Genomic DNA, 12,344 nt, shown 5'->3' with positions numbered 1-12,344 from the left:
TGAAAGAATTCTGAAAAGAATTTATTGAGAAATTTCGGATAGGAAATTCTCTTTATAAAAGAAAATTTCTGGAATTTTTCCATGAAAAATTCGGATAAGAAAGAAATTTTTTATAAGAATTTCCGCTAAGAAATTTTGTCTCTTCTTGTACAAAATTTTATTATAAAATTTTGTGAATTAATTTTGTTAAATTAACAAAATATTAATTATGGAATCTTGCTAAATATTAGCAAGATATAATTAAAAAGATTTTGTTAAAGATAAGAATAAAATTAATATAATGAAAGTTTATTAAAAAGATAACTAATCTTATCCATTGGATTTTATTAGATTTCTTTCTAATAAAATCTTATAAAAAGATTTATTCTAAATAAATCTAGATAAGATAAGATTGATAGATTCTTTCTAATAAAATCTTATAAGAGATTTATTTCTAAAATAAATCTAGATAAGATAAGCTTATTAGATTGTTTCTAATAAATTTTTCTTAAAGATTCTGTTAGAATTTTTCTAACTAAATCTTGATAAGAAAATTTATTAAAATTTTTCTTAAACTTCCATGATGGCTTAGCTATATAAAGGAGGGTTTAAAGGAGGTGAAATACAACACAAAATATTATTCCTCCTCCTCTAGGGCCGGCGACATCAAAGAAGCTCCCCCTTTCTTTTGTTGCCGCCAACCACCTCCCCTCCTTTCTCTTTAGGGCCGGCGCCCTTCTTCTTCTTCTTTCTCTCTAAGGGGTGGCAATCCATTTGTAGGATCGGGTTCGCGCTAGAGGGGGGGTGAATAGCGAGTAAAACTTTTTCTTTTTCGAACGAAACGATAAATCAGGTGCACAATGGAAAAGACACAGTTTCTTTTACTTGGTTCACAGCACTAAGCTGCTACTCCAAGGCCCACGGTCCTGGACCGTTTTACGATGGGCAATGCACTATAAAACTTGTCCCTTTTGGAATCAAGTCAGCGATTACAAAAATCTCCAATTAAAATAATAAGTACAAGGTTACCACTATTGGAGATCGTCCAGCTTGCTTGACTTGCAGGTGTTGGAGTTTTGGCGCTTCAGCAGCTTGACGGCTTGACAGATGAAGGCGGGCGTGTGTAGAACCGTCGTATCAGCAGCGTAACGTGAAGAAATGAGCGTAGAAGTGGTTGTGTAGGCTACTGGTCGAAGGTTCCTTATATAAGGCATCTGAGTCGACTCATAGTGATGTGAGTCGACTCCGATCAGCGAGATCCGGCTTCTGTGCGATGACTTGACCCTGAGTCGACTCCGTTGCCTCTGAGTCGACTCCTTGCTGACGTGTCATCACCCTAGTGGCTTTTCCACGTCGCTGGCATATCTGCGAAGCAAGTCGACTCACTTCCATCTGAGTCGACTCCGTGTTGAGGTGTAACGAGTCGACTCAGAACCTTTTCAGTCGACTCATAAGCCTGTTTTCGGTATTCTGACCTCGCTGACCACCGGAACATTTTGACTCACTATGAGTCGACTCAAGTCTCATCTGAGTCGACTCCTAGTGCACTTTTGCCCGAAGTCTGCTACCGGTTAGAATTACCGTTCCTGCACAAGAGTTAGTGAAATAACATGCAAAGATAAAGATAGAGTTAGTTTTCTAACTCTGGGTCTAACTTCAGGTTTCCAGTGAAACCTTGGGTTAGCCTGACGCCTACTGTTCCTCTAGGGAACGTGTCCTCACCCACTCCACTCAGGAGAATTTACCTGATGCCAACCAAGTCCTCCAGACTTGTTGGACTTTTGCTCGGCTCTGTCCTCGGCTTCCAGGATTTGTGCTGCGGCTCGATCTTCCTTGATCAGCCTAGTCTTCTGCTGCGGTCCAATCCTCCTGACTGACCCAGACTTCTGCTGCGACCTAGTCCTCCTGACTAGCCCAGACTTCTTGCTGCGGCTCGGTCCTCCTGACCAGCCTAGACTTCACCTGGAGCTCTGACTCTGCCAAGACTTCAGCCTGACCCTGCAGATCAGGACTTCTCAGTGCCTAGCTCTCACTAGGGCTTGGATCAAACCTGTGCTCCCTGCACACTTAGATTAGAAACATCAGTCCAACAAACCACTTAACTTGAACTCAGTGCCATTATTAAAACTAAGGTTCGATCATTTAGTGCACCTTGCACCAACACCATTGCCTCTCCTTTGCTTCTTTTATGGCCGGTGATTGCTAGCCCATCCTTTCTCAAGAACCGGGAAGAGTATTGGTGGAGTATTCTCGAAGGACCATTGCCCACACAACGTTCAAGAAGAGGAGAGGACATACAGCAGAAGATCAAGGGGTCATCACCTCCTTCTAGGCATCCCGAAGAAAAGGTACACTAATTTAATGTTTCCGCTATAATTAAATTAGTTCTTTTATCCTGGATCCTGTAAACCAAACACAAGAGCCCAATGATCTTAATGCGTTGATCAAACCTTGGTTTGATTAACTCTGAGGGCAACTTAAATCCGTTTTCAGAAAATTTTTGTTCTGCAAGAATTCTCCGGAACGGGTTTTCCAAGTGTTTCCCATCAATGGTATCAGAGCATTGGTTAAGGGCTCTGTGTGTTTGGTTTCAGTTTTTACATGCACTTTTATAAAATTAGGCAAAATAATAGTAGGATGTGCAAATAGTATAACTCTTTGGTTGCAGGCATCCTAGGTTCCGACTATTATGGCCTAGAAAATTTTATGATGTGATGTGTGTGTTTGGATCCCTCGGGTTTGTCGAGGCTGTATTATTTTTGTAATAATTTAAGCACAGCGGGACGCTGTATAGATTTATTTTACTGTTCGATCTAGAATTTTTGTAAACTCCTTTGTGGAGTATAGGATCGAAAAGATGTAAAATTTTTCTATATTTGTTGCGACTTCTTCATGCGTGGTGGGAACCGGATGCGCAGCGGAACAAGGAAGACGCGACAAAGTCAAAGGGAGGCTTCTTGAAGAACGACGGATATTGAAAAAGGCCATAATAGTTGGAAAATTATTTTTCTATATTTTATTGCTTATTCTTTATGCTGCTCTTTATTATATGTCTTTCTTTTATGTAATTGCATATTATTCCTTTTATGCATAGAATTTATACCAGAATCCTAGCTATCTATGTAAATAAAATATTCTGAAATGAGAATTACTTTTGGTCAATGTTTGCATTTAGTTTTTATGCAAGTGTCCACTTAATCTATATTGTAGATAAACATGGTGTGCGGAGTCACACACAGAAGACCATGTTATCAGTCCCTTGTAGATTATAAACAGTGTTCACAACCAAGATGGATTGGACAAACCATTGGACTGGTTGTAGTGTAATTTGGTCTTGGTCTGTCTTGACCATAGAATTACACTAGTACACTTAGTGTGTATTGAGCAGGACCACCTGAGGATTGTTCGATTTGTACTGACTATATAATCGAACTAAACCTCTGTTACTATCGATGTACATGCTCTTAATCCCAATATAATAACAAACACATGTACTTAGTATATACTTCTTTGATTCATCAACGGGTGAGATTTAGAGCGATAGATCAAAAGGCCCGATGAGTTGGGAAGTAGTATTATGTACATGGTGTGTTGTTGATTATAGAAGGAAACTGTGTCCTATAATCTAGGTTGATGATGTCCCCTTGAGGAGCTCATAAAGGATTATCATGTAAACCCTGCAGGCAGACTTAGTTCTACATGATAACAAAGGTTGAGTGGTACTACTCTTGGATTAGAAGTTGATTAAATTCGAGTTGTCAGTAACTCATTTAATTGACGGACATACGATATCTTAAACACAGGGAGATTAATGTACTTGTAGTAAGAAGGAGCCCATATCATAATATGGGATTGGTGCGGTAGTGCAATAATAACTCTCTAGTGGAATGAGTTATTATTGATGGACTTAAGCTGTGTGTTCGGTGAAGAGCATGGGAAGCTTAAGCCCATCGGGAGGCCAAAACCAATTCCTCCTCGAGGTCCCTACTGTAGCCTCTGGAAATCCTCAAATCCACCTTAGGAAGAATTCATGGAGACCTTCGGAAGAATTCTTGAAGACCTCTCGGAGACCTTCGGAAGAATTCTTGAAGACCTCAGAAGACCTTGGAAGACCTCCGGATGAATTCTGAAAGAATTCTGAAAAGAATTCTGTGAGAAATTTCGGATAGGAAATTTTATTTATAAAAGAAAATTTCTGAAATTTTATTTAGAATTTTTTCCGGAAAAATTCGGATAAGAAAGAAATTTTTTATAAGAATTTCCGCTAAGAAATTTCGTCTCTTCTCGTACAAAATTTTATTATAAAATTTTGTAAATTAATTTTGTTAAATTAACAAAATATTAATTATGGAATCTTGCTAAATATTAGCAAGATATAATTAAAAGATTTTGTTAAAGATAAGAACAAAATTAATAAGATGGAAGTTTATTAAAAAGATAACTAATCTTATCCATTGGATTTTATTAGATTTCTTTCTAATAAAATCTTATAAAAAGATTTATTCTAAATAAATCTAGATAGGATAAGATTGTTAGATTCTTTCTAATAAAATCTTATAAGAGATTTATTTCTAAAATAAATCTAGATAAGATAAAGCTTATTAGATTGTTTCTAATAAATTTTTCTTAAAGATTCTGTTAGAATTTTTCTAACTGAAATCTGGATAAGAAAATTTATTAGAATTTTTCTTAAACTTCCATGATGGCTTAGCTATATAAAGGAGGGTTTAGAGGAGGCGAAACACAACAACACAAAATTATTTCTCCTCCCCTAGGGCCGGCGGCACTAAAGACTCCTCCCCCTTTCTTTTGTTGCCGCCAACCACCACCTCTCCTTTCTTCTTCTCTAGGGCCGGCGCCCCTTTCTTCTTTTCTCTCTAAGGGGCGGCAATTCCTTGCCTTTCCCTTTGCTTCATTTGTGGCCGGTTTTCCTAGCTTCTCCTTGCTTAAGAACCGGCGGCCAAGAAGAAGAAGAAGAAGAAGAAGAAGAAGAAAGGAAAGGAGAGTTCTTATTCCTTTCCTAGTTTGCCATCGGAGAAGAGTTTTGGTGGAGATATCTCGAAGGACCGTTGCCCACACAACGTTCGAGAAGAGGAGAGGACATACAGCAGAAGATCAAGGGGTCATCACCTCCTTCTAGACATCCCGAAGAAAAGGTACCAAGTTTATTGTTTCCGCTTTAAATAAATTGTCCCTTTTATCCTGGATCCTGTAAACCAAACACAAGAGCCCAATGATCTTAATGCGTTGATCAAACCTTGGTTTGATTAACTCTGAGGGCAACTTAAATCCGTTTCTGGAAAATTTTTGTTCTGCAAGAATTAACCGGAACGGGTTTCCTAGTGTTTCCCATCAATGGTATCAGAGCATTGGTTAAGGGCTCTGTGTGTTTGGTTTCAGTTTTTACATGCACTTTTATAAAATTAGGCAAAATAATAGTAGGATGTGCAAGTAGTATAACTCTTTGGTTGCAGGCATCCTAGGTTCCGACTATTATGGTCTATAAAAATTTTATAATGTAATGTGTGTGTTTGGATCCCTCGGGTTTGTCGAGGCTGTATTGTGCTGTAATAATAGATTTATTTTACTGTTCGATCTAGAATTTTGTAAACTCCTTTGTGGAGTATAGGATCGAAAAGATGTAAAATTTTTCTATTACTTGTTGCGACTTCTTCTTGCGTGGTGGGAACCGGATGCGCAGCGGAACAAGGAAGACGCGACAAAGTCAAAAGGGAGGCTTCTTGAAGAACGGCGGATATTGAAAAAGGCCATAATAGTTGGAAAATTATTTTTCCATATTTTATTGCTTATTCTTTATGCTGCTCTTTATTATATGCCTTTCTTTTATGTAATTGCATATTTTTATTTTATGCATAGAATTACATAGGTAAAACCCAGAACATAGGTAAAACCCTTAAGGACTTGTCTAGAGGGACATTATGGGTACATTATTAATAAGTTCTTAAAATTGATTTTGTCTAAGGAAGTGGTTGTTGCTCCAATAACCCATAAGGCCTTTGCGCCGTTTGGGGAAGAAGGCCATTGCCTCGCCACGACCTGGAAATCAATTTCTTTGAACGAATTAATATGTATACATAATTAAAATACCTAAAGGGTTTTAGTGGGAAATTATGAATGCATAATTTAATGATGTCCTTAATTGGTTTTGTCTTAGAAGTGGTTGTTGCTCCAATAACCCATTAAGGCTTCTGTGCCTTTTGGGGAAGAAGGTCATTGCCTCGCCACAGCCTGGAAACCAATTTTGGAATAATTAAATATGTATACATAATTAAAATTCCTCAAATCCAAATAACTAAGTGGGAGAGGGATTTATTTTAAAATCCTGCGGCCTCCATTACTGGTTTGATAGTGATGCATTCAAACTTATGTGTTGGCTCTGAGTGCCTTCCTCCCCATCGGATGAGTTAGAAAATAATAGATCAACGCTAACCCGATTTGTTTACTTCGTATCCACCTCCGCAGAGGTAACTAATCTAAGGATCCACACGCACGCACACACCCGATGCACTATAAATCTTCTCCTCCTCGAAAACCTCGAAGGCGGAGAAACCTTTACAACTCTTTCGATCTCCTCAAGAATGATATGAAATAATGTTTAAGAGGAGAGGAAAATAAGCACAAGAATAGAGAACAACACGTTCTCAAAAGAAGCGCAAAGTAATGAAAGAATAACAGAATTCTTAAGTTAATCTCGTGCAGGCTTCTTTTATAATTCTTCAACATCAGTCGACTGCTGGCAGGGCCAGTCGACTGATGCCTTCAATCGACAACAAAATCTCGCATTAAAGCGCATTAAATGCTTGCCAATTTTCTACAACGTTCAAATATCAGTTGACTGATCCAAGACCAGTCGACTCCTGTCTTCCTCTGGCTCGACTGATTTTTTTGTCTGCGTCTGATTTATGAGCAGTCGACTGTTGGCAGGGCCAGTCGACTGGTGAAGCTGAAAAATCCCATTTCAGCTTCTCTTGACCTAGACCTCGCCCTTCAAACACCTCCCATAGCCTCATGCCTTCCCTGGATGCTCCATCATCCTTGCACTAGCCTGAGATGCTTCCATCAGCTTCGTCATGTCAAGTCCTTGCCAAGACTACCCACTTGGACTTTTACCTTTTTAGTCAACCAAAATATGTTCATACATAACCAAATAACCAGCATATTTCTCTATGATGCCAATTTTTTTGGGTGTATCAGTGTATCTATGCATGCCCCTCACTTATCTGAGAAGCTCTTGGAGAAGCTAGATAGTGAAATTTCCTTAAACTGGTGACTTCTGTTACTACAACTGTCTTTTCTTGAGAAATGAGTTGTTCATGCTAATTATTTGATTGCGTTGAAGGTGATATGAGCTCATTTATAACAAATTTCAATAAGCAAGGTCACTAGCTAAATTAGACTTCCTCAAAATCTTGAATATGTTTGAGCTGGCTCCAGATAATCGTTTACTATTTGTGGAATTTTAGAAGATTATGCACTTCGCCTGTTGCACATCAAAGGTTTTAGTCATAGTTAATATATTTTGATGTATCTATAACTAATATAGTTCGGTCACATGGTATATATCATGTCTTTACAGAGCTGATCCAACATCTGGATCTAGAGTTATGAAACAAAAATTACATCCATAAAACTGCTATTTTAAGATGCTTGACTTGTATATCTAATTTACAGGCTGGATAGAATGGGATGGAAAGAGATTTGAATTTGAAAATGCTCCATCTTACTCTGAGAAGAACTGGGGTGGTGGATTTCCAAGAAAATGGTTTTGGGTGAGTTCCTTTCTCCACTGTGATCGCAGTTTATGAACTGGTAATATACTGTGTGAGCGTACAACATTCTTATATGTTTGAAATGCAACCTATTGTAGAAATTCCTATGAGACAAATACATCTGTTGTAGTTCTAGTTAGATATTCATGCCGAATGTGTCAAAAACTGGCTTCTCATCAAGAGTTGTGACTGAGATTGGTCCTTATATATGACTGATTGCATTTCATTTGAAAATAATAGGAAAGGGTAATAAAACCTAGTCTCAACTCTCAATAGTGTTACATGTTACCTATTCATAAAGAATAAATGCACCATCTTGCGTAAGTTGACTAATCAATAATTCTATGACTTTTGCTTTGGTAACCTGTTTATTATGAATGGCTAACACCTTTATGTTATAGGACTCTGAAGCATAAAAATTTGTTTTCCATCTCTCAATTTTTTATTAGGATAGATCTCGTATAGTTCCCTGAGCAAAAAAAAAAAAGTTACAGCTTCTCTTCTTTATCTATTATAATTAGATAAATATATTCACTATTTATCTTGTTGATGTCTGTAAATCTATGCAGATACAATGTAATGTTTTCGAAGGTGCATCAGGTGAGGTTTCTCTGACTGCTGCTGGTGGCTTGAGGAAGTTGCCTGGATTCGCTGAAAATTTTGAAAATGCTGCCTTGGTATGTTATCATGTGTCTATGTTGTAAGGCAAGGTATACATATAGATTTATATGGATGTAGATACTTGTCTTGGCATCAGTAAAACAGATGTAGACATCATGTATTCTATATTTGAAATAGATTTGCTTATGTCAGTTGCCTATAAGTGGGTTAGCAATCAAACATAGACACCTTAATGATATGGTTTTATACTGGTTAGGTTTTCAGTTCTATCGAGCATTAGTACATTTACATTGTCTGATGAATTAATTGGACAAGTAAACCTACAATAGTCTGTAATAATAATAACCATAGTTTTATCTCAAACTTACATTCTCTAAATTTTCTTAGTGAAAATTTGTTATGTCATTTCTATATGTAATCTTATACTATTATTCCACGTGTGACAATGCAATGGTCTCTCTTAAGATTTTACATAGAGAATCAACACTTAAAGCAAAATATTTGAATGTTGATGATTTTGATTGGTCGCTACGGAAGGATCAAACTAATATTTTTTGTAGTTTAAGAGTTAGTGTATCTTAATGTATAATGTGTCAGCAAAAAAATTTCTCTTTGCTTGATTTTATCTTAGAATCAGATACGAGAAGCTATTTTACCAGGACATGCTTCTTCAGTTTTCTATTTTACGACGAAATGAACTTGTAGGTTTTGCAGAATATCCTAACATCTAACTGCTTTAGGTTGGAGTCCACTATGGTGGATCGTTCTATGAATTTGTGCCTTGGAATGGAACTATCAGTTGGGATGTAGCTAAGTGGGGCTCTTGGCATATGTCTGCAGAAAACAACACACATATGGTGACTCCCTTGTATCCTATGAACTTCATTTATGTTTCTTATTACCGAATGGCTTATGACTTAATGTTAGCCGATGCAAATGTTTAATGGTGAAATTCTGTTGCCTGCCTTAGCTTGGTTTAGAAATAAACCCCTAGAGTAATTGCAAGATGATTATTCTAATTTCTTATAATGTTTACCCCTTTGTTCTCTTACATTGTGTATTGGTTTATGTATAAATGATGAGTGATCATAAGTAAATTTTTGGTAGATTTTTAATTTTAAGTGACTATGATAAATATGTAACTAGATTGACTAATCTGGGCTGTAGTCTTGCATGATGTTCGACGGAGATTTGCAGTTCAATTGACTGTCCAGGACATGGAGCTTGTCCGGTTCAAACGATTAGGAAAGCACTTGATTATATGCTTATGATTTCTAACAACCTACTATGGTAGAGAGCAGACCATAGCTAGGGCAAAACCTAGAAGGAAAACAACTGGAGGGAGGAGATTATTTCCAAGTCATGATCTATGCTTCGAAGTAATTTTAACATCGATTGTTTAATTATTTATTGCAAAATGTTAAGCCCTTGGGTATTTGTGATTTCAAGAGGAATTAACCATAGAATACAATCTATAGCTAAAAAACATATTTTTATTAAATAGCAAATTAAAATGAGTTTTTTAGATTCAGAATTTTAAATTAATTCCAGATATAAATGTTATCAGAAAGTAAATTGAAACAATACATCATTATTCATGACTAAGATTAGTGCTCAATACCTAATTTAATGTTCAACATTCTTGAGCTTGAAATTGGCACTGAAGATATATTCATATTTCTTAAACATGTGTTTGATATTGTTTAGAAATTGTAAATTTGCAGTTTTAAATCATTCCTAGATTCATTTTTATAAAGTTTTGTGTGGACAGAACTAAATATATTCATTAGTTTTCAGATGAATGTTACTCAAGTAGTAATTTTTTATTTATGTATTTAAATATGTTCATCCTAGTTCATGTTTGGTGGAACGGTATGCAGGTTGAGTTACAGGCCACCACAACAGACCCTGGAACGCCTTTGCGAGCTCCAACCACCGAAGCTGGACTCGCCGTGGCTTGTAGAGACACTTGTTTTGGTGACCTAAAGCTACAACTCTGGGAACGCAAATTCGATGGCAGTAAGGGGAAGGTTTGTATCTGATCACTCTTGTCTCCACCAACTGCTACATTTAGTGCACCAACAGCTACACTGTATCCATTGTCTATCTGCTTGCAGTTGATCCTGGATGTCACGAGCAACATGGCGGCCGTGGAAGTGGGTGGCGGTCCATGGTTCTCCAATTGGAAGGGGACAACCTCCCCGCCGGAGTGGGTAAGGCAGGCATTGGCTGCCAATGTTGATGTTGAAAGTTTCTTTCCTCTTCCATTTCTGAAGCCTCCAGGTCTTTGAATTGAATTGTGTCTTATTCCAACTTGACCTCATAACCATAGTTGGAACACAACTTCTGAGCCAGGGTAAGTCAAGAAAGAAAAATCTGAAAGTAACAATATTTCAAAGAAATCATAGAAATCTTGAATACCAACTGATTGATCATCATATTGCAATCTTGAATATCAGTTTTCTTTTTGAACCCAATTGATAAAATATTCTTCATGTCTGAATCCTTTTCTCTGTTTCATGTTGCATTTTAACTGTTGCAATTACTAGTGTAATCTCAATAGGGATGAATGTGTTGGAGATCGATCTCGAAGTGTGCATAAGTTATGTTCCGAATTTATCTGTTATATATATAATTTATCATTTCAGGTGATAACACTCGTCTCCTGTTGAAGTATTCCTTCCCTAGTAGGAACTTTTTCATGTTGGATCGAATAGGATTGGTTCTACCATGTCCCGAGTCTTCATTGTGCCGGTGAGTGTTGGGTGAAATCAAAATTGGTACTTTTTTGGATGTCAATAAGGATAGTTTTGTCAAAGATGAATTATATTGAGGCCTATAAATGAAATTTTCACCAATATGGGATCTTAAAGAAGAGTTGATCATATTGGATCTATTGTACGTAATCTTATCTTGCATTGCAAGAGGTTGTTTTTACGACTCGAATCCGTAATCACAAGGTCACACAGTAGTAATTTTATCGTTGTGTCAAGGTTCTGTTTCATAATCACAATTTCTTTAAAATGGTTTCGTCTGTTCTTTGGCGGCGTTTAGAAATTCAAATGGATGATAGTTTCCTATGATCATCTAGAAAGTGTTCAATTCTCTTATAGGGTCTATCATATATATCTGCAATGTTTGAACTATTGATGATGTTGAGTTGCCATGTTTGGAGTCTATTGCATTTTTGAATTTATCTGATGGATGAATCATGAGAAGGTTGTCCATCTTTACGATTAGTTGGACTAAGGCATGAATACCGGAATTATTAATAAATAAATAATATAATATAATAGAGATTTTGACTCACATGTTTGACCTGGTTGACACAAAATTTTAGGCAGCCGTTGACTTTTATAATGCTGACTAATTTAAAATTATTGCTCCCAAAAATATGGAGAATCACACAAGTCAGTATCATCAAAAGCTACTAAATAGTTAATTTAAAGATATAAAAATTATATTTTAAATTTATCTGATAAATAAATAAATTAGAGATAAAGTATCTATCTCTAAGATTAATATAGTGAAATTTAAATATTAATTATAAAAAATATAAAATATAAATTAATTTTGCAAAATTGATTAATATTCAGTTTTACATTTGATGTCAACTCTGTTGATAATACACTTCACAGTTTCACATGAGCTAGCAATCTAGTTCCCGATATAGTTGAGTTGGTTACGATGGAAATGGGCAAATTTGTTGAAGTGGCCAAGGTAACTCGAATCTTCCTCACGAAGCGGAGCCAATATTCTACTTCTTTAGCCCGAGGGTCCGACGGGTTTAAAGAAGAATGGTTTAAATGTAGAAAAAATTATATATGTGAGAGAGAAAGATAGCTCGATTTACTTCGGGATCATAGATGGTCGTGTGGCCCGCCACCACAGATGATGTGGGACGTTGGGGTGGTAGATTCCACCTTTGTTGAAGTGAGCTAACAATCTATGCAT

General features: G+C 36.7%; 1 protein-coding gene across 1 annotated transcript in view; it reads left to right on the top strand.

Annotated features, from left to right (window-relative positions):
- The window catches only part of LOC141844541 (tocopherol cyclase, chloroplastic), a 17,161-nt gene extending 6,276 nt beyond the window's left edge, over positions 1-10,885 (top strand). The window contains exons 7-10 of the mRNA XM_074732575.1: positions 8,339-8,446; positions 9,131-9,247; positions 10,271-10,420; positions 10,508-10,885. Of these exons, the coding sequence (XP_074588676.1) occupies positions 8,339-8,446; positions 9,131-9,247; positions 10,271-10,420; positions 10,508-10,681 (549 nt within the window). The 3' untranslated portion in view covers positions 10,682-10,885. The remainder of the gene's footprint in view (positions 1-8,338; positions 8,447-9,130; positions 9,248-10,270; positions 10,421-10,507) is intronic.
- The last annotated feature ends 1,459 nt before the right edge of the window (positions 10,886-12,344 follow it).

This window comes from Curcuma longa, chromosome 13 (genome assembly GCF_044706935.1).
Source record: "Curcuma longa cultivar G26 ecotype Majalengka, Jawa Barat chromosome 13, ITB_CL_G26_1.1, whole genome shotgun sequence".
Lineage (NCBI taxonomy): Eukaryota > Viridiplantae > Streptophyta > Magnoliopsida > Zingiberales > Zingiberaceae > Curcuma > Curcuma longa.
This window is presented reverse-complemented; position numbering and strand designations above follow the sequence as displayed.